General features: G+C 33.2%; 1 protein-coding gene across 20 annotated transcripts in view; it reads right to left on the reverse strand.

The window, feature by feature from the left end:
- The window catches only part of KIF21A (kinesin family member 21A), a 147,223-nt gene that overhangs the window by 18,995 nt on the left and 104,618 nt on the right, over nucleotides 1-23,610 (reverse strand). For 6 of the 20 annotated variants that reach the window (XM_038577264.1, XM_038577259.1, XM_038577255.1 and 3 more), the window contains 15 exons: nucleotides 22,681-22,788; nucleotides 18,640-18,708; nucleotides 18,331-18,545; nucleotides 18,018-18,171; nucleotides 17,297-17,491; nucleotides 16,739-16,840; nucleotides 15,768-15,933; nucleotides 15,286-15,306; nucleotides 10,753-10,813; nucleotides 10,329-10,383; nucleotides 7,568-7,782; nucleotides 5,033-5,140; nucleotides 3,584-3,712; nucleotides 1,485-1,523; nucleotides 828-842 (listed from right to left, as the gene is read on the reverse strand). In XM_038577264.1, the coding sequence (XP_038433192.1) occupies nucleotides 828-842; nucleotides 1,485-1,523; nucleotides 3,584-3,712; nucleotides 5,033-5,140; nucleotides 7,568-7,782; nucleotides 10,329-10,383; nucleotides 10,753-10,813; nucleotides 15,286-15,306; nucleotides 15,768-15,933; nucleotides 16,739-16,840; nucleotides 17,297-17,491; nucleotides 18,018-18,171; nucleotides 18,331-18,545; nucleotides 18,640-18,708; nucleotides 22,681-22,788 (1,652 nt within the window). The remainder of the gene's footprint in view (nucleotides 1-827; nucleotides 843-1,484; nucleotides 1,524-3,583; nucleotides 3,713-5,032; nucleotides 5,141-7,567; nucleotides 7,783-10,328; nucleotides 10,384-10,752; nucleotides 10,814-15,285; nucleotides 15,307-15,767; nucleotides 15,934-16,738; nucleotides 16,841-17,296; nucleotides 17,492-18,017; nucleotides 18,172-18,330; nucleotides 18,546-18,639; nucleotides 18,709-22,680; nucleotides 22,789-23,610) is intronic. The other 14 variants (XM_038577254.1, XM_038577263.1, XM_038577260.1 and 11 more) reach the window with 11 other exon arrangements.

Here is a 23,610-nt window from a genome sequence, read left to right on the forward strand (position 1 = left end):
CAGGAATTGTTATCACTGGATATGTAATTACAGTCAAAGTATTATTTGTATACATGTGTCAAAGTGAGATTCTTGAAATTAATGTTCAGTAATTTATTTGTAATCTAAGAAGTTAGCCAATCAAAATTGAAATGGAAGCAAAACCTCCCCTATAAGTCTGAATCTCCATTTTGAAATCTTATTTATGTGAGGTCACATCTATGAACTGAAGCCATAGAATTAGAACTATAGCTTCAAATGTTCAAAAGGGTGATCTAATGCACAATCAACAGCTACTGTTACTTCTCAAACAGAAAATATGTATGTATATTCCAATAAGCTGGTTATAAAGAAAAAATTCATGTTAACAGTCTAAGACATAACAGTCTGTCATGTCAAAGGCTGTATAATATTACAAAAGTGAGTACTTGCCTCCAGTGACTTATATATGGCACTGCCACTATAAGATGCCTCTTTTACATTTTTATATGTTTTAATATCATTTATTTCAGACTTCTGAAGAAAAATAATACCGACATTAAATATAGTATTTTACTAAGATACTGAAAAGTGCTCTCTAGTACTCACAATATTAGCACTAATATTTCATAGGGATTATCTTACACCAAGATAATTTTTTAAAAATAGAGAAACTGAAAATATACATCCATGACATTTCTTTCAATATCAGAATTAACCTATTCACATTCCGACTACAGAAATCAACTTGAAAATAGTTAAAGTTTAATATTGCAAAGTTGTATATCAAACTGGTCTGCTTATTTTTGTTCCACGCAAATCAGTAAAGTCTTGTAATACTGTAAATGAGATTAATTTCCTCTGCCTACCTTCTGGAGGATCTACTGATGATCAGCAAAATGGCCATATACAGTGGAAACAAGTGCAAAAAAGAGAGGAGACAAAATGATAAGTGGAAAGAGGAAATGATAGAAAGAGAGAAATTAAGAGTCCAAAAAGCCCAATTTAACATGGAAAAATTCAACACTGTTATTTTTTAAACAGCATCTATCAGCAAAAAAATATTTATTATTTTAGAAAAACTCCTTTACTTTCAATTTTTTCTCATATTTTTGGTACCATAGTCTTTCCCCCCGAGCATATCTTTTTTTCAGGTTCACAAAACCTTCCAAAACTTTTTATTTATAATCTCCAAACCAACAACAACAACAAAAATACCTTATTTACCTCTCACACGTTGAAGGATTGAAAACATATAATTGCTAAGGAACAACAAAATCAATATTCATAGTATTTAATTTCTTTGAAATAAAAGATTTAGGTTATAGACCGAAAACAAACAAGTTTGCTGCTACTTTGTCTAAAAGGTATGACAAAACATATTAAAATTAATATGTTTAAAAATATTAGTGTGTTTATATGGTACAAGTTATGCATCCAAAAGTAAGATATGCCTATAGTTTCTAGGAAGGTATTTTAGAACATCAATGAAATGCCAGAATGTAGGAAAGATAGAAAGAAAGTACCTGTGTACCTCCGACAGAGAGGAATCACTTTCATCAGACCTACAGTGAAAGAGTTAGAATTATGAGGAGAAAGAACACTGAAGTCAACAGGTAAAGACACTGAGACTGAACTGAAAACCAACAGTATGAATTATAGAAATACAGCAAACATTTCCTTTATAGTGGTGAATGCCTTGCTTTTCTATCTGTACTGGATATCTGCAAATTCAATGTACAGTAACATCTGGTAAAATATTTGATTCTTATGTTTTCTCCTAAGACTTTGAGGATAAAAACTTTCTTTTACTCATCCACAGAAAACCTATCAATCCTCATTTCTAAAATTTAAGCCCTGTAGCGGAACAATATCAAGTAAGTAAAATACATCACTTCAAGATTCTTTCTATTTAATTTGATTAGTCCTAGAAAATGTTTCTTATTTAAACAGCTACTAATGAATTTTATCCATCTTGATAATTACTTGGATTTAGATTCTAATGTGAAGTTGCACAGATACATTTTATGTTTGCATGCAAAGCAAATTACCTAAAATGCAATAACCTTTGATTTTAACTTATCTCATAAATATGAAGTTCTCCTAACAAGGGAATCCCTCAGTAATACAGGACTTTAAAAATAGGTGAGCCACTCCTGTCAGTTCTACCCTGAAACCTCCAAGACTGGCAATAAGTCTGGTTATTATGAAAAATCTACTCAGTTTGTGCAATAGGCTTGGGAGAAGGAGGACAGAGTGAATGCTGACATGGAATATAACCAGAAACAATGTGTGGGATCTTTTTCTAGCTGAGATATGCTAGTCTCAAAAAACAGCCCAAAAGAAAATGATTCAAAAGGTAGGTGAGTCTCTGAAAGTGTAGTCAGTTATTCTGAGTTTTAGCTTACAAAGATGACAACAGAGTCAAATTACTGGTAGCTTATAAAATATGTCAGTAGAAAATATAAAACTATGACTAGATTGTCAAGATTATCAAAAGACTGACAGAAAATTTTATTATGCCTTTGAATATAAGGCAGACAAAATTTACTAACTCTTCATATCACTAGTGAAAATAGACTTCCCAAAGACATTGCTAATGTTCTATTCTTCTCAACTAAATGGGAGGCAGAGATTTTTTCAATAACACAAAAAATTTATCTACCTAGATAAGGACATGTCACGTACTGATTAAACTATATTAAAATCTAATCAATAACTTTATCTATAAATTAAGCAGATTAAAAATTATTTCAAAATGTGTGCTTCTCTAAGTCTACAGAGCCATCTAGCATGATCTAAACCTGACAGACAAATCTTAAACAGCAATCCTAGGAATCTCAGAAATTGTTGATATACACAGGGAGATTATAGCATAGAAAACAAATAATAGTGGTGGGAGACTAGATATGAAGTACATACATCTACAGTGTTACCATTCAAAATCAAAGCAGACAAGTCAGAGTTTATCAATATCTTATGACAGCATTGTTAGTATCAAATTCTTGCAAGAGAGATTCTGGCTCAATATGGGAATACTTTTTCATTTCAAATTTAGTGCAAATTATACTTTTCACACCCCTCCAACTTTTCTTCCTCTACAAACCACCCTCAGTCCTAATCCCCACTACCCATAAAGGAACTGTCTTTTATTATTTTATTTTATCACTGAAGTTTTGTGATGGATTTCTGTCAAACAACCAAATGGTAACAATGGTCTCTGCAAGCTATAATATGCATGGAAAGTAAAATAATTTGCCTCTTTTCAACTCAGTCTATCTGGATTAGAGGCTTTTGTGGGCTCAGAGAGGCTGAAGAATCCCAAGAAATTTAAATTTCAAGTGGTCTCAAAGATATTTCAATTCTAATTTACTTAGAAAAGGCAAGACAAGTGCTGAAAGTAGAGCAATGCAAATCTACAACAGGGAATAATGTTCAGCAGGAAAATAATTTTCTCTAATCTTTTCTAGATGGTTCATTTCCCATTGGAAAAACACATCAAATATGGCAAACACATCAGATTTCATCTCCCACACAAAGAGATGGCTAAACGTTTTCTACAGGCTGTATTTAAAGGTTCAGAAAACTGTAATAAGTAGAGGGGCTCTTTTCCATAAAGACTTACTTATCCTGCTGAACTGATGTGTTTCCCTGAGAAACAGTAAGACGGTTAAAAACATTCAGTTCATTACGGGGTCGGCTTGGTGGGGAGGAAGGAGGTGAAAGACTAGCCTCTGAGGTTCCAGAATCTGAGCTACAAGAAAAAAAGAACATTAAATAGGTGGCTTTAATTGGTTATGATTTGTTAGAAATGTTATAAGAAACATGCTTTTTTAAAAAAGCTTTTCATTAAAGAATTCCTTCCATCCTAGTTTAAAAAAAAAAAAAAAAAAAAAAAAACTTTTCCACTGGATTTTGTCACATTGCCCACAAGATGGCACTAAAGAAAAAGTTCTATCTGCTGAAATCTAAAGCCATTACAAATAAAGCAAGTCAAATTTAAAATTATACAATTTTAGAGTTAAAACCAAGTTACTCGCTTGACAGATGGAGAAAGAGAGGCACAGTATTTAAGAGCGATTTGTTTTTTCAAGGATTCACTCACTTTTATGTTATTACTTATTTGCTCCATTCCCCACCCCCCAATTATCCTTCAGACATTCAATCCAGTAAAAACAGGTAAATTATATCTTTAAATAGAGGAAGCAAGGATGATTAGAAGGATAATTTCCATGACACTCAAGTCAGCCAAACCAGTGGTCAAAGTAAAGTGTGTTGTCATGGGGGAGAGGATGTTATAAGATTGTCCACTTGGGCACAGAAAACATAATGAAACTCCTTTTTGCTTATTTTTATGTTAAAAAAAAAATAAGCTTTACTAATATTTAAATGTAGACCGGCACTGATACTTGCCACATGCAGCACCTCAGGTGACATGAGGGGGAGTGAGTGTGCCACAGGGTAGAGAGGGGACAGTGGCTCTCACCCATTCATTCAACTTTCTCCATGTTGCAATGTTGCAATTTTAAAATGTCCAGTTAAGTGGATCATCAGATTATACTATGTACTGTTAAGTAAATAACCCTCACAAAACACACAAATAGTTTTAACAGATTTCAGCAGAAAAACAATTTAAGTATAAAAGAACAGCAAGAAAATGGCACAACTAATACACCCTATGACTAACACTTGTTTTTTGTCAGCTACTCTAAAGAGGTAAAGTCGATGTCAGTTTTAACAGTCAAATTAATTTCAAATTTTTCTAGAAGACCACCTGAAATACAGACACAGTTCATCTCAAGTGTATATAAATTTTTACAATGATATGCACAAATAATAGAAAAATAAATAAGAGAACATGATTAGGGGCAAATGTTCAAATATTTTTCCAGGTGTGTGTGTGACCAAGAAACATTTAGCCAAGCCAACAGCTAACTTGATGGTCTATTAGTCAAATCTGTCATAACCAAAGAGCCAGCCTACATATGGAAAATAGCTTCACTGTTATCCTTTAGCATTTATGTACAGCAGACATTTTATGCAATCTAGTTGATAAAAAGTATGGGTAACTTACTGTTTTTGTTCCTTGGCCTTTGATTTTTCTGCTTTCTCATATGCTTTTCTCCTGGTTATAGGGGAAGGCTCTGGCATTTTTTTTTCTGATAGAGATGACTGTCTGGAACTAAAATAGAAAAAGACTCCTTAATCATCAAATTTTAAATATATACATTGTTTGGCAGGTACTCAACCTAAAATTTTTAACATATTAATAACTGGAACTTGAGAAAGTATTACTGGGAACAAAATACAAAAATAGGATGGGAATATATTATCTGAGTAATTAGTTGATGGAAGTTGACATCTATATATTTAACTTATAAATTGGCAATCTTATTAAATATAAGCAAACCTATTATCTTTGAATGTAAATATCAATGCTACACCGCCAAATAGTTCAAATTAAGTTTATTTTAAACATAAGTGATTAGGTTGATTAGAATTGTTTCAGTTGAAAAAACTCATCTTTACAGTCTTACAAGAATAAAAATATAAGAATTGTTAGAAACAATAAGATTTAACGAATATGTAGACATAGTCAAAAATAGTACTATAGGTAATCACACAGACACACAAATAACACACAATAATTTAACCTAACTAGTATTTAGATATTAATAACTACATAAATTTTATTTTATTATTTTTTTAACTACATAAATTGTAGTAACAAAAACATTCTTATTGTAACCTTTAAATGTCAAATAGTCACTATGTAATTAACAATTTAAAAAAACACAATTTAAAACTATTATTTTTGTGTATAGTAGTAATGAATTTTGATTCAAAAATGAATTTTTTCCTATCATTGGCTAGTTATATTCATAAAAAAAAGGAATTAGAAGGCAAGATTACCAGAGTGGGTTTACATGATTCCTATTTGAAAGTGAAAACTAAATATTTAAACTTTATGCGTCTGACTTTTCTAATCAAAAGAAATCACATTTTAAAAATCCTTCATCTATTTATTCATTTATTTATCATAGGGGCCACCTGAGTAAATTATTTTACATCGTGCAGTAAGTCCGCAGTAATGACTTCTTAAGAGTTACCACACCAAACATGTCCAACTTAAATTTTTATAGAATGACACAAGCATTTGAATTTATTAAAACCTGAAAATAGATCATGTGAAGTAAGAGTCCAAAACATATATTCTACAACCTGTCAAAAAGGATACACTTTAAGAATGAAAATAGAGGAGGGCAAAAGGAAGGTATTACCTGAATCTGGTTTCCAGGCCATAGATTTAGTCTTGAAGTTCCAAAAGTCTCTATTTAAATCTGTTACTAAAGTCTGTTCTGTTTATATTACTACCTTCACCAAAAGCATTTCTTCAACAGTCATCTTATCAAAAAAGCACTGAAGCCATTAGCTATACTGGTTAGCAATCTATCAGCAAATCCAATAGTTAATTTAGTTAATTGCATAGGCTACATCAAGCACATGCAAGCAAGTTGCCATCATTAAAATTAAATTTGGATCTAAAGATAGCAGATGTGCTTAGTGAATGGAAGATGACAGAAATATCTTCATAAAATGAAAGAGGTTTTAAAAAAAATTTTTTTAAAGAAGGAAGTTATGGGAAAAAGATACTCAAAAGGGGAAAGTTTGTTATATTTTATTATTTGTAGAGTCATATAATATGTGCCATTTTTTTGGGCAATAGTCCTCAGTGCAGTAAAGTATTCATTCTATAAATCATTTGCTAGATCATATGCAAGGGTTACTTTGAAAAAATGTCATTAAAAATCTTTACTAGTGAATGACTGATCTGATTTTAACATAACTATCAAAATACACAAACACACATAGCATACACACACATACTAGCTTGGTAGAGAAATCTTTGTCCTCAAGACAGTAGTGAAAATTCTAAATAAGTTTTGTTTTGAACAGAACGTTTTTTGTTCATATTATCATAAATGGGAGAGTATCATAAATGGGAGAATATTTCCTCCTTCAAATCTTTGATAATATCAATAAAAATATGTTGTGCATACTCTATTCCCAGACATGCAATGCAATGTGCTTTAAGGCAAAAAATAAGGAAAGCTTAAAATGATTAAGTTTGTAATTGATATTTCATTTTCTTTATAGGGTTATTGGCAAAGGTTTGCTATCCTTACCAGACTCTTAGAACTAGGACGTACATTAATTTAGAGCAAATTTGAGACTTTAAAGCTTCTGTTTTATATAATGGTTTTATAGATATAACTACCTGATTTTAGGTGTTTCTAAATAAATTTTGTCTGTAATTTTTAACTCCGCCTTTATGAAAATTACAACCCTTAAGAATGATCCTAAAACTTAGAAAACAAGCAATACAATTGAACAAAGAATATCTCATCTTAAATGACTTCAAATGTCAAAAAAATTAGGGGAGAAAATACCTAACAAATTCCTTTGAAAACCAGGGATCTTATTTACATAATTTTTAAAAATAGAAATAAGAAATTAGCAACATGCATATAAAAAACAAAAAAAAGAGAAAGTAAACAAAAAAGAAAAGCCAAAAGAAAGGAAGTTAGTGTAGCTGGGCCAGACTTACATGCTGCCTATCTTAGAAGGGAAGCCAGATGGGGGAGGGAGCTCTTTTTCCCTAGCAGAAGTACCACTTGTCTCTGTATTCATTCCAATCTCTTGCCCTTCTGCAACAGGTGTAAGAGGGCCAGGCAAGGAGGCATCTCCTGTACTAGTGTCTGAAGCTAGTTCACTGCTATCTGCATACAGCAATTCCATTTGAGTGGTGGTTCTCCTTCGGGCCTAGTCAGAGAATGGAAGGAAAAGCAATCAGGAGCAAACTTTTGCAGAGAGGATTAGGGAAAAGAGATTTAATATTAGTTTGAAATAGGTAAAAACATTTAGCATGTCATTTCCTAGCAAGTGTGTCAAACATAGCATGTAAGATAGTGACAAGCCAGAGCTATAGCCAGATAAGACCTTTAAATGCCATAGTAATAGCCAACATTTATGTTGTATTTATTGTATGCCAGACATTGTTCAAACACTTTATTATATTAGCATATACTACCATTATCAAAATTCACAAATGAGGAAACTAAGGCACAGAGAAAGTAATTTACCCAAAGTCTCACAACTAGCAAGTGGCAAAGTCAGATTCAAAAACAAGCAACTTGTCACCAATATGACTGTGCTACCCTGCCACTCGTGGCCAGCTCCCTCAACAAAGAATTTTTGTAAAAAAGAAAGAAATGAAACCAAAAGTTAACTGCAGGTAAGCTCAACTAAATTCTGATTTTTCTTATGTTTAAATGCTTTATTTAATATCATTTTTAGTTTTAAATTTTATTTTGATATCAAAATTTTATATTTTTAAAATTTTATATTTTTAAAAATTTTACTTTTTAAATCTGCTTCTTAGTTGTGACTTTGTTTTCCTGATGCCTTAGCTGTGTTTTTAACATGCCTGCTAGATAAATCAACACCAGCCTGCACCAGCTCTTGGTGGCACAGTAAAGTAGGGGAAGGTTATTTTCCTAGAATCTAAACTCACTATATACATTCCTTTCCTTACTCTTGAAAACTGACTACGCTGTTTTTGCTCAGTTGTTATTATCACTAAGATATTAAAGGATAATCACAGTGTTTACCAGATGATAAGCCTCTAAAGAGCTAACTAACACACTTGTTTTATTCAACTTTATATCCCCTGTACTTAGCATAATGCTGGTACATACCTATTTAACGTAAAGAGTCAATTTTACTCTTTCAGTGATAAAAAATATATGATATGAGATCCTTCCAGGTATCTTTGCAGATCAAAAGTATTAACTCAGAAAATTTCTGAGAAAAGTAAGCCCTCCAACCAGTTTTTTATATCATCAGTTCTCGTCACTGCCACTAGTCCAAGGCAGAGAGGAATCATTTCCTTAGGAATTCCTAATCACATCAGTTGCTTAAAGAGATGACCTTTAGGGCCACACTTCACACCTCTCTCTGGCATCCCAGCAGGGTATGAATAAGTAGACTCTCATAGGGCCTGAAAGACTTTCAGGACCATAATAGATTCCCTCCTGGACTTAAGATGGGATCCAAACCATACTAGGATGTTTTCTTTGAGTTTGGGTAACTTCTGCTTAGCCTCTTAGAATAATAAAATACCAACCACGTGTTGCAAAGCCAGTAGTTCAAGGATCATACATACAGTCTGGATATGTTTTTTGATTGGCTTGACCAGTGTTTTAAAGATCAGGAAATCCTACACAAAAATCTTTATTTACAGCTTCTTTGAAAACAAACAGAAGACCTAATAATCTCAGGCCTATAACTCCTTGTGGCAAATATGAGCAAGAGCTAAGTGGTGGTTATTTGCTTAGATGAAGCATGTCCTGTCCAGGTAATCACAATGACCTCTCCTCATTATTCTACAGCCAAATTACTCATTTACAGTACCTATTCACTATGAGCCTTCAATTTGTCTGAATCCATATGCACAAGGTTATTCTTTCCGGTTCTGATTCTTTCCATTCACTTAACAAATATTTACTAAGCACTACTAGGTTTTTAAACATCTTAAGATGGTTAGTTAATTCATCTATTATCAAATGCTATTCAATCTGAAACAGACCATGTGTATCTTACGCATTTAACAGCATGTGTCACCAATGTTTTTCTAACAAATATGCATTATAGCCTCACTAATTTTTAATATATCATGATGATTAAGAGTTGGCTTATTATTCAAACCTCCTCAGGATACTAATTTAACAAAATAAATATGAAACACTTAAGAACATACTAGAATGTTACAATTTCAAAAGTTTCCTGCCAATTTACAAATTTTGCAAATTCATGCTATATGCCACTATAGGATCTACAATATCTTTTATTGTTAGGAAATTTAGGTGACTTTAATAAATTAGCATATAACTTCCTTAATGGGTGATAAAACTTTTAGGAAAAATTTGGAAAAAAAAAATAATTGATCTCCACAATTATATCTTTTCCAGGGAAAAAGTACAATAATGCAGTAAAACACAAGCTCCACAAAGCAGAAATGTTTCAATATAATTTTTTTCAAAGGAGAATATGATAATTATAGAACTAAATTTCTTACACATGGGAGCTCTGTTAAAGTATGCCAATTTATTAACTTACTAAGGGTCTGAGGCATTTGTTTATTTGTTTATTGAGCCAGACAGGAGGCTCAATCTCACAACTCTGAGATCATGACCTGAGCCAAAATCTTAACCAACTGAGCCACCCAGGTGGCCCTGAAATCTGTGTTTAATAGTGATAACAAAAACAGTGGGAAAGGGTGCTTACCTGCTCTTTTCAATTCTCCTTACCTTGCTTTTAGGTTTCACTTCACCACAAAGTTTCATAAGATCTGAAGACAGCGTGCTATACACAAATAAGTAATTAATCACAGATTAAAAGGGAAGTTATTATAGAAAACTGGATGTCTTCTATGTTTATAACTATAGAAAACACCTTATATATTTATGGGGAAGAAAAGACAACATTTAAAAACAAAATGAACTAATTAAAAAATAATTCATTTTTTTCCTTAAATATCTTGGTATTTTTATTTTAAAATTTGTGGTGGTTAAGTATGACTTAGTTTGGCTTCCATAATATTGTTTCTCATGTTATTCACTTAGCCATAAAATTCAAATTAGTTGATGGTAATTTTTTGAAGGAGCAAGATAAAAGTAATTAAAATATTACAGAAACAAGTAAAATCTATTAAGTTTCTAAAGGCTCTCTTACCTTCCTTCTGATCCTGGGCTGTTTAAAGGTGCTTCTTCATCAGTACTATCCTCTACATTTTCTAAAAAAAAAAAAAAAGTGTCCGAAACCGAAGTATTACCCACATGTCAAAATTTGAATGACTGCAATCCCTATGTCATAATTAATATCATCAGCCCAACATCTCAATATGGGCAGTTTGGTTTTAGTAACTGAATCCAAATAGAAATGTAGAAAAATATTTCTAAGAAACCCCTCTGATTATGTGTCCTAAAATGAGAAAAAGTATTCAAAGTAAGAAAATCACAAGTTCAGATCATAAAACACAGAAGAACAACATTCACAGGATGGAAATGAGATCATGTATCTATCAGAGTATGGATAATTGTATCTATTTTTCAGAGAATGTATTTATCCCGTGTCATTCAAATATATGAAAAAACAGAGTAAAGTACAAGATTAAAGTAGATGCTGCATGAGCTCCCTTTGATGTACTAAGCCAAATTCAAAAACTATGTAAGTATAAACATACTTGCTGTATTTTAATCAGTATGCCAACTTACTTAGGTATCTTCCTTTTTTATTTTTGTTTCCAAGTAAAGAGTAAGAGTGTGTGCATGTGTAAAAGGTATTTAGAAGTTACACATCAGCATGCAGCTCACTCACAGGTACATAAAAGACAAAAACAATAGATTTGCATGCAACAGTTTTATAAATAAATACAAGTAAATTACCACTATTTCAGAATAACTGTAACGGAGGAGTAAAAAAAGAGGAGGAAAAGCAAACAAGTAAACTAGTAGGAAGTCTGTAAATCAAACAGCCACCAAAAGTAAATTATTTAAAATGTCAGTGAGCCCCAAACATAGGGCAGGTTTTTAAAACATACACATATTATTATAGAACGAATCCACAAAAGTAAAGACAGTATAAATGACATCTATTAATGAAAAATATGTATAATTCATTCCCTTTTAACTTTTTATTTTATACATGTGGATCGCAGACAACTAATTCCTTTCTCTGATGCTCTCTTTCTTCGCAGCAAAGGGAGCCTACCTAGGACCCATACAAAGGGAATTTATTTTCTGAAGTGAAGAAAACGATGGTCTTGAAGGCAATGTGTATCTCAAAGCCCACCACTAGAGGGAGGCTCGACGACTTGTTCGCGGACAGGATAACTGAGGGCTAAGGTGACTTGACAATACTGAACATGAGATTATAGAGAAATGAGAAACTAGTCTTTATTTTCACATATATAAAAATGGGCTAAGAATGGCTAGTATTTTTCTTGTAGAGGCCAGTTAGTATGAAACCAGTTAGTATGTTAAACATCATGAGAGTGCTTAGTAAAAACTCCTGCTAATACATGTATAAATAATTAGGAATTATGGTTTAACATAACCAACCTGGCAAAAGGATAGAAGCCCCCACCCAGAAAGTCATCAAATCAGACTCCTCTCCAGGATTGAGCTTAGTCTGAGCACCACAGTCACTACTAACCTGTTAACTCTGAGAATACACATCTAGCCCACTACCAGCTTCCTTTTTTATCACAGAATTAAAGCTAAAGGCAGAGACTTGCAACTCCTGAATACCTTAAAGTCCATTTTTATTTAGTGTAAAGTTGTACAGTCTTACTTCACTGGAAGTTAACCAGGTATTTTTAAGTCTTTAAGTTATTTTTTTAAGTCATTAAAATAAAGTGTATACAAAAGAGTTAACATAGAAGCCCAAAGACCACTATCCTTAAAAAGGCCTGTTTGCAAAGTGGGACTTTGTCTGGCATCTGGAAATTTGATTCTCAGAGCGTCCCCTGTCATTAGTTAACTTATGAAGGTACTGTACCTAGAATAGTTGTGCCTAGACCATAGAATAACATGGTCTATGCTAAGCTTCTGCTTTCCTTCTGGAGTCTTGAATCCTGGTACATACTATGTAGATGGCACCTACGTGACCAGTCCCCAGGAAAAGGGGTCTAAGCTTCCTCAGGTTCTAAGTGTCTAATGAACTTGCCTGGGCATAAACGTTGTACACATGCTGCTGCATTTTCCTTCCAGAGGGAAAGGATCATTCTATCTCCCACAGAAGGGAGAGAGCATAAGGAAAACTGGACATGGATTCCTCCAGACTACATCTGTGAGGTTTTTTTACCCTTGTGATCCAGCTGTGCATCCTTCCTACACTGCTCTCATGAACTCTTGCTATGAATACAATAATATGCTGAGCCCCATAGCAAGTCTCCAAAGATAGGTATGATCTTAGGGACCCTAACATAGGGAAAAAGAAGAGGATAATAAAGATTATCTTCAAGGGCTACAAAAAGCACACACATATTAGCAAGGCCCACCTTCTAGCCTTATGTTCCATTGTTCTATGCCATGTGCTTGTTGCTGAGGGCACCAACCATGCACACAACATTGTGGCTAAGTCTCTGTGTTTTAATTTGGTCATTGCCTGGAGTGACTCTTCTCTGTTCCCTTTCCACCTTGTCTTTGCCTAGCTAACTCTTTTTCTTCTTTTGTGTTCCAGCTCAAATGTCATCTCCTCCAAAAAGCTTTTATCAACTCCTCCATTCTTGTTGGGTGGCATCACTCAGTGTTCCTATAACTCCCTGTATACATTTCAATCACTGCCCTCACTGAATGTATCATACTCTGTTCATAGTCTCTCACTTGATGCAAGGCATCAAGTCAATGAGAGAAAGATTTTAGATCTTATTTGAATCCTAGCACTTATCCCAACGCTTGAGGTACAATAGGAGTTAAGTACAGTTCTCTAGCTTCTGCCGATCTAACTTCCATTTTGTTTCTCCTTCCATGTTTTTCCTCCAAGCACCTCTGGGCTAGATTATGGCCCCCGTCTCTAGCGCAGATTTCAGTCATAGAGACACAGGTTAGCTCAGCTGAATGGGTTGCCACTCTCTGCTTCTGACCCTTTTTCAGCTGTAGATAAATGAAAGTTGTTTGAAGGTTGTGAAAAAGTAGCACTACCCATCAAATTAGCAGTTTAATATCTTTTGCACAAAAGGATATCAAGAAGGACATTTGCACTTTCTACCAAGTTAAAAGAGACAGTAGACTTAAATAAGAATTCACTTATTACTATAGGTTGGGCCAGAAAGAAAAAAAACAAGGAGCAGGAGAGGGAGGAGAGAGAAGAAGAGGAGAAGAAACATGCCTGATAACACATGGAATGTTAAAAAAATTCTAGTTATACTCCAGGAACTTGGGCAGTCTTGGTCAGGATATAACCAATCCTACTTTTTCTACCTGTACTTGTTATATCATGAGTAGATTAAAAGTAGTGGCCTTTCCACACATATATTATACAATTGATCTCAAGGAAATACTATGTTGAGATTAACATGTGGTATAAACATCAAAAAAAATCAAATAGCTCATGTATTTTATTTGTGTAACATCTTATTTAAAACTAATTCAGATGTATAGATTATATTTAAATTCTAATGACACATACAGGTAAGTACATTTACTCTTTCAGTTATAGTCCTTTCCTTTACTTAAAAGCATTTTTTTTAAGATTTTATTTATTCATTCATGAGAGACAGAGAGAGAGAGAGAGAGAGAGAGAAAGGCAGAGACACAAGCAGAGGGAGAAGCAGGCTCCACGCAGGGAGCCTGACATGGGACTCAATCCCAGGACTCCAGGATCATGCCCTGGGCCAAAGGCAGGCGCTAAACCACTGAGCCACCCAGGGATCCCCTACTCATCAGCATTTAAAAAACTTTTGGCAGCTGTGTACTTAGAATCAGATAAGATTTTGAAATAATTTTAATTAAATAAAAACCACTCCAAAATAATCATTTAGAAAAATCTCAAGTAATAAAATTGCCCTGATACTCCTGGTCCTTCATGTGTATAATCACTAACAGGAGCAGAGATATTATTAATGGGTGGGTATAATTCATGTAAATGTTACAGTGGCAAGAGAAAAAGGTTGAAAATTTCAATACTTGGTGATCTCTAAAGCCCATTCTAATCTAAAAATATTATAATTATAAATACTGTTTCAGTCTATTCATATAAAATATCTGAAGAATTTTATTTAATTTATAAAGTTAAAATATATGTTTTGAATTTTATAAAAATTAAGAATAGCCGAGAATCTAGCAAATATATACTGAAGACAAATATATACCTAAGATATATGCTAAGGAAAGTTAATTATGAGGTTAAAACAATAGATGCAAGTTAACAGATATATTTAAAAACTAAAAAGAAATGTATACTCCATTTTTTTCCTACAAGAAAGAGAAAGAAGGGCTTATGAAACTGGAGCCACAGCTGGAGGTCAAAAAATAAAAGAGAAAATTAACTAAAGCCTACTTCTTTAAATATCTAATAGTTTTTAAATAGGAAGGACAAAAGACTTAGTATGTTTGTGGTCATGGATATATTTCAAAAAAGATCATGCAAAAACCAGTTGGCTGCCAATAAAAACTTTAAACATAAAATGTACCACAATTAGTGTACATGAACAATTAGTAATTCATGCAGCTGTAGGGTACACAGAAAGCTAAACATACTTACCTAAAGGTACGCTATCTAGATCTGTGTAAATAACAGCAAAAAGGAAACAAAAAGCAATACTCCAATCAAAACAGATCCAATGTTAAGAACTCCCACATAAAACAAGATTATGTACCATTTATAAGATACATAGAATAGATGCCATAGAAAACATTTATTATTTTTCAAGGCAGTTAGATATGCAGAGTAAAGTAATGAAACTTGGTTAATATTTTAAATAACCAATTCAGAAACTTAGTTGATCCACAAAAACTAATTGCTTAATAAGGTTAAATAAGCCTTTTTAAGTTGATAATCATTTGTTGGAATGACAATAATTACATCCCCCAAATTTATACATGCAAATTAAAGAAAGAATAATTATTACATAAGTAAATACAGCATCTATTCAGTCAAGCAATAGGGGAAAGAGATATAGTATAGCATTCTCAAAGAGCAAAGCTACCATGCAATTCATTTAACTGAGATTTAGTCCAAATTACCTTGTAAAGCATGGCCTAGTAAAGCATCTAGCTCAGGATTTAATTCTGCTTTCTCTTTCAACATATGGAATAGAAGCTGGTTTTGTGTAGCACTGGTTATTTCAGTTTGTTTAAGCCGACCTTCAAGTACTTTAATTTGAGCCTCTTTCTGAGCAGCCTGAAGACCCTGTAATGACACCAAAACAGAAGACCCTGTAATGACACCAAAACATAATACTACTAATAATAATAACAATAACAATTGTCTTAGATCATACAAAACAGATTCTATTACATAAAGATCTGTATCAAAACGCAAATGTATACGACATATGGAATTTAACATCAGACCTTGATTAATTGAAGCTCCTCCACTTACTAGTCTGGTGACTTTGAGCATATTACCTTATCTTCTTGATTCAGTTTCCTTGTAAGCAAAACGATATGAATAACACCTACTTCCTAGCACATTGTAAAGAGTAAGTGGGAGAACATGAAATAAAGGGTCTAGCACAGTCCCAAAGTGGTAAAAAAAAAAAAAAAAAAGGTGAGTCAGAAATCATTATCACCTTTAACATTTAGGTGTAAGTTTTTTATAGTTGACAGGTTAATGCATTTACAAAGAGGAGAGAAGTGATACTGTATTTTTTCCTTTCCAATTCTTTTTGAGCTTTAAAGAATCAATATTAAACCAAAGCTATGATATCAAATTTGTCTAACCCCAAGAGGTTTTTCATTTTTCCTTTGTTAAAGCAAAAGATGAATTATTTCTTAAGTTGTTTATCTGTTCTAATACACGAGTACAATGGATGACAAACTAACGGAATTGAGCTAAATAATGCTGACTTTTCTTAACTCTAAAGAAAGATAAAAGAATGCATTTCAATTTATAAAAAAGTCTTACTTATTACAAAAGAAAGGGTCACTGGAGAAGGATAAACAAAATGAACTAATCAAAATAGGTTTTCAATTACAGTGTAGTTTAATCATACCTTATTGATACCCATTGACAAGAAGTGATCTAGCAGATATCGGGCTTCTGTAAGTGTGCAAGCATTAATGACTGCAGTAACATCCAATGTTTCTCCTTCTTCCTACATCAAACCGACATATGATGAACATTACTTTGAGCCAAATGTGTTCAGAGGCAAAAGCCTATTATTTCATTATTTATTTGGTAGCACTTGGTTAGTTTTATTAACTAAACTTATTGTTTCTTGAAAATGTAAAATAAGATCTCTACTCCAGGAAACATCTGGGCTCTTTGAAAAGAAAAAAACATACTTGAGCAGTTAAGAATTCATGGTGGATTAATAAATTGTATACATTTTTAGACATTTTTTATTTTAAATAATATCGCAAATCAACGAAGAAATCTGGAGAGCAGGCAGGGAGTGATATTCATGTAAAACCTAAGAATCAGATTAAACCAATAAAAATTGATATAATTGATATTAAAATTCAACTGATCTAAAAATTCAAAGTGCTTTTAATGATAAATATGAAAATATCTTCCTTAAGCCATTAACTATTTTTTTGCACATACAAACCTTTGCTTCTTCCATCTGCATGATGTTGGCTTGACAATCAGAAATACTGTCATTGATGTAATCTATATTAGCAGTTAATGATTCCATCTCCTCGTTGATGTTAATCACATTTTTATCTCCCTCTTCACTCTCCTTGACTATCTTTTCTCGTCTTTTTGAAAGTTTCTCTCGTCTTTTTGTGAGTTCTTCCCGTTGCTATTGAGAAAACAGATTGGACTTTAAGAAATATTATTCATCCAGAACCTTAAGAACTTTATGCTAAGTGAAATAAATGAGTCACAGAAGTACAAATATATCAAGATTCCATTTATGTGAGGTATCTAAAACAGTCAAACTCATAGATGTACTAAGTAAAATGGTGGTTGCCAGGGACTGGGGGGGAGGGACAATGAGGGGGTGCTGTTCAATGGGTATGAAGTTTTAGCTACACAAGATGAACACATTCTAGAAGTCTGCTGTACAACACTGTGCCTACAGTTAACAACACTTAAAAATGTGTTAAGAGGGTCAATCCCACGCTGTCTGTTCTTACCACAATTAAAACAAAGCAAAACAAAAAAATGAAATGATGTTTTATCTATTAAATGACACACAATGTAATCAAAACTCACAAAAAAAAAGGAAAAAATTGTTAAGTATTAATTCACCCAGAGTTCAAATTCAGAAAACTAAAATTAAAAGCCAGAGAAGGAAAAGCATATCTACTTTCTATTTTCCACACCTTGAGGAGTCTATTCATATCCGCCTCCATATTGGAAATAGTCATTTTCTGCATGATGATGTCCGTGACTCTGCGCTCAAGAAGCTGCCACTTCATGCGAGCGGTCTTAGAAGTAAATACTCGGCCAGTCAATCCTTTCCTCTGATATTTTTTTCTATAATCATATAAAAACAGTAAAAACAGACCAGCATAATTACTCATGTGCTTATTTGATTATACACTGCCAAATAACGAGCTGTTTTTCTTTGAAGTCCAACATTTAGTAATAGTGCAACAAAGATTATGTCAGAAGGAATAGAAGAATTGTACTGACCTGGTTCCATTTGTTGTGGGCGTTGGTAAGGCCTGGACTCTTGCCACAGGAATTCTCATTTTCTGCTGGGCTCCTGCCCTTGATACATCTGCTTCTACAGCAGCTGCAGTGGAACCCATGTCCTGAACAGGGGTATCAGATGAGCTCAGCTTTCGAGTGACTTTCCCAGCCACTCTATCTGACATGGGCCTCACTTGCCTACGAAGAGCTGTAACCTGAAAAAGCAAGAGAAACTGACTCATTCTCTTAGTTTACAGAAATAGATCATTTACATCAAAGCCAGACGTTTCCTCCAAATCATTAACTTGCCTCTTCAGTTTTGCGACGAAGAACCACTTCTTGGTTTCTTTTTTGGGCCTCCAGAAGTCTAAGTTGATGCTATAAAACAATAATGAGTAAGTTAAAATGGTAAACTGAAAGATACAATGCTTTCTACTCCTGCATTAACATATTCCACCATCCCATTGGGAACTATAATAGTTCTTAGCAGAATCTGAGCTAACAACAACTTTGCATCCATTACTACAGATGAGGATATTTTATTCCAATAAACAAAAATGCATACTGATACATTTTCTAAAAAACAAAGTTATCTCTGTGACATACTTTTATTTAAGAAATGCTATATAGGGATCCCTGGGTGGCTCAGTGGTTGAGCGTCTGCCTTTGGCTCAGGTCGTGATCCCGGAGTCCTGGGACTGAGTCCTAAAACAGGTTCCCCACAGGAAGCCTGCTTCTCCCTCTGCCTATGTCTCTGCCTCTCTCTCTGTGTCTCTCATGAATAAATAAATAAATTCTTAAAAAAAAGAAAGAAAACAAATGCTATATAATGCTTACTATACACAAGTGCTTTTCTAAATGCTTTATAAATATTATATCATTTTATTTTTGCTAGACATTTTGTTTTGCTAGCTGAGGCATGAACAGGAAGAAACACAGCTTAGAATATTTTCAAGAAAGTCACTTTGCAATATATACAGTAATTATTAACTGTTTTAAATATAGGGAAAACATCTATTAATTGTATTAACACTTTATAATAACTTCAAAAATATTATGTTGGGTAAAGTAAATGAACAATAAAACAGTATTGCCTACCAATTTGCTTCTAGGTACTTTATATGATAAGGAAAATTAATTATAAATTCCTTTAAGCCATTTTATAAAACTATAATTGAGAAAGAATTTTGGACTGAAAAAGAACAGAGATCCTAGTTCTACTTCTGTCATTTATTCAACTCTGTGATCTTGGACAAAGCTTAGGAATTGGGCTTAATCAGAAATATCTCTTCTGAGACTTAAATTCTGAGATATACCAAATAACCTTTTATATTTTGTATCACTAATTTAAATAGATCATTCATCTCATGTTTATGTATATTCTTATGTCATCAGATCAGAATTCTGGTAGAAACAGACCATCTTATCACTGTCATAATCTTCATTGCCTACAACAATGACAGACATAGAGGCAAAGTCAACAAATCTTTTTAAATGAATAAACTACCAAAAATTAAAATTAACACACAGTTTGAAACTTGTTACTACTACATTAAGTTTTCTTATTCTAAGTCAAATGTCAAGTTGACTTATATTCTTTGTATGGTGTAATACGAATATACAAAGGGTTCAAAGATGAATATGACAAGAAACAAGTTAGAAATATGTACACAAAGCAATAAGTAAAAGGGCCAAGGAGTCTGAATGTTATCTTTGAATGTAATTAGCCAGCCTTACATCTTTATAATAAAATAATATATCATATATGATCCTATGTTGTGGAATAAGATTAAAAAGTTCCATCCCAGGAGTGAGTTTTTCAATATTGGCCTCTATATCTCAAATGAATTAGTTATAAAGAAATAAGTAGTGTACACTGTAAGACAATCATTCCTACATCCAAAAGTCTGAATTAAAAACAAAATAAATACGATATTTGTCTTTCTCTGACTTATTTGACTTAGCTTAATACTCTCTAGCTCCATCCATATCATGGCAAATGGCAAGATTTCATTCTTTCTTAAGGCTGAGTAACATGTAGAGTTTAAGAAACAAAACAAATGAGCAAAGAGTAAAAAAGAGAAAGAGGCACAAACCAGGAAACAGACTCTTAATGACAGAGAACAAAGTGTTGGATACCAGAGGCAAGGCGGATGAGGGGACGGGTGAAATAGGTGATGGGGATTAAGGAGGGCACTTATGATGAGCACCAAGTGTCAGGTGTCAAACGGAAGTGTTGAGCAGCCCTGTGGCTCAGCAGTTTAGTGCTGCCTTTGGCCCAGAGTGTGATCCTAGAGACCTGGGATCAAGTCCCACATCGGACTCCCTGCATGGAGCCTGCTTCTCCCTCTGCCTGTGTCTCTGCCTCTCTCTCTCTCTCTCTGTCTCTCATGAATAAATAAATAAAATCTTAAAAAAAAATGGAGGTGTTGAATCACTATATTGTACACCTGAAACTAATATTACAGTGTATGTTAACTGCCTGAAATTTAAATAAAACTTCTACATAAATACATAAATAAATAGCCAAAAATGGAAATAATACAAATATCCATCAATTAAGGAACAGATAAACAAAATGTGCTCTATCCATACAGTCATGAAAAGGAATAAACTACTAGTACATGCAATAACATAGATAAACCTTGAAAACATCATGCTAAATTTAAAAAGCCAGACAAAAAAGGCTATATATTGTATATTCCATTCCTATGGGACATCTACCATGGGCAAATCCATGGAGACAGAAAGGATACTAGGGTGGCTGCCAGGGGCCAGGGAAGGGGAAGAATAGGGAGTGACTGCTAATGGGTATGGAGTTTCCTTTTGAAGTGATAAAAATATTCTGGAATAAGATAGTAGTGATTGTTGCACAATTCTGTGAATACACTAAAGGCTTGAATTGTACAGTTTAAAAGAATGAATTTTATGGTTTGTGAATATATGCCAATTTTTGTAAATAGGAAAAAAAAAAGAAAGATAGCCTTAATACAGCAGTCATCTCATGAAAATATCTACTTTTCTCATTATACTATCATCTATCTCCTTAAATTTTCTCTTTACTTCCCAAAGTAGATGTCTACTTTCTAAAATATGATGTTTGCTCACATTTTCTCCAAGGAGGATTTAGAGCAAGTTGAGCAAGAAAAAAGAACTGAGGCTAAAACCTAATCAACAATGGGGAAAAGACTATTTTGGCCTCTTCTTCTGAGGAAAAACAAGATCATAATGAAATAACCATACTGCCAAAAATTTGGAAAGAAGAAAAAATTAAATGGACTATAACCTAAAACCCTAACACAATTACGGTTAGGATGTTGGTATATATTCTTAAATTTTTTTCCCTCATTTTAATCAAGTGTGCATGTATGAAATGCTACTTCATGGGGTACCTGGGTGACTCAGTCAGTTAAGCGTCTGCCTTCGGCTCAGGTCATGATGCCAGGGTCCTGGGATGGAGCTCCAACTAGGGCTCCCTGCTCAGCAGGGAGTCTGCTTCTCCCTTTCCCTCTGCCCCACCCCCTTACTCATGCTCTCTCTCTCTCTCTCTTAAATAAATAAAATTTTTAAAAATGCTACTTTACACAATGCTAAATCACAGTAATTTTTCATTTTACTATGCAGTTTCCAAATACTAATAATCCTCGATGGATGAATAAAAACCTATTAAATGAAATGGACTATAATTTATTTAATCATTCCCCTTTACTGTCTTGGTTGTTTTTATACTTTTCATTATTACAAATAACCTTAAAGATTTTAACACAAAACAATTTTTCTGATTTTACATTATTTTCTTAGTCTGAGTTCATGGAAGAAGTAGAATTCTTAAGTGAAAGAATATGAAAACTTTTATACCTCTTGGTAAAGCCTTCTCTAGTGAAAGTGAGTTATTATTCCAGGAACATTGCTAAGAATCTTTAGTGGTGAAACTGTCTGGAACCATTCTAAAATTGCTATCTTAAAAAAAATAAAAAATTAAATAAATAAATAAATAAATAAATAAATAAATAAATAAATAAATAAAATAAAATAGCTACCTTACAATACTGTAAGTAGTTCCCTGATCTCCCTAGAGATAATCAATTATTCTTTGTCATTTTCTAGCATCTCATCATCTAGGAAATAAGCCTCTCATAAAATTTATAATAATATATAGTGTTTTTCATAAGCTTGTCTGTTGAGTTACTATAATCCATATATTATAATAAATGCCACATTTAAAATTAATGTTCACATATTGTCCTTAAGCTACACTTAATAGTTATGAGAAAATTTTCTTCCATTTACTAAACAAACTTGTTCAATGTAAAATATTTGTATATAACTGAAAGGTAAAGTCCTACTCACATCTCTTTTACGTTGATCTTTTTTCAATTGAGCAATCTCTCTGTTTCTCCTGGACTCTGTCAATCTGGCTTTTTCTTGTTCTTCTTTCATTTGTTTCATTAGTCGAACCTAAAAAATTAAGTAATACATCTATTGGAGTTTTCCTATCACAACGTCCCTTAAATTAATCACATGTATGGAAGTAAGCAGTTAGAATTTAACACAGAAATGATGGAGTATTGCTGCACATTTTAAACGGTCAGTTCTTATTTTGTGGGATTAATACATTTCTATTTCTATACTTTTCTAATATGTTTCTCTCAAACTGCTTAGTGTTCTATGCTTTTTATACTCAGTGTTCAGTTGTTCTAGAACTTGAATGAATTTTTGGTATTTAAATTATTACCAGTAGCTGTGTGACCTTGAATAAATTACTTAACCTCTCTAGGTTTTCATTTCTCATATATAAAATAGATATAACAGCTCTATGGCATTGGATTATTACGAGAATTTTATTGAGTAATACCTGTAGAGTGCTTATAATATTGACTGGCATATAGTAAGCACCTAATAATTTTAGCTATTGCTGTCATCAGTAAAAGATACAACATTGTAATCTAAAACTTCCTAAATCATTTTCACATCTGCTATTTTAAGGAAACAACATTGACTGCTATGCCAAATGTTAATATTAATCCCGGGCAGCTCAGCGGTTTAGCGCCACCTTCAGCTTGGGGTGTGATCCTGGAGACCTGGGATTGAGTCCCCATGTCAGGCTCCCTGCATGGAGCCTGCTCCTAGTCTGCCTGTGTCTCTGCCTCTCTCTCTATCTCTCTCTCTCCGTCTGTCATGAATAAATAATAAAATCTTTAGGAAAAAAAAAAAGGATAATTAATCCCACAACAAAAACACAGAAGAGATCAGGATTCATATGCTCTCTTTTGTCAAGAG

The sequence above is a fragment of the Canis lupus genome, chromosome 27, assembly GCF_011100685.1.
Source record: "Canis lupus familiaris isolate Mischka breed German Shepherd chromosome 27, alternate assembly UU_Cfam_GSD_1.0, whole genome shotgun sequence".
In the NCBI taxonomy this organism is placed as follows: Eukaryota; Metazoa; Chordata; class Mammalia; order Carnivora; family Canidae; genus Canis; species Canis lupus.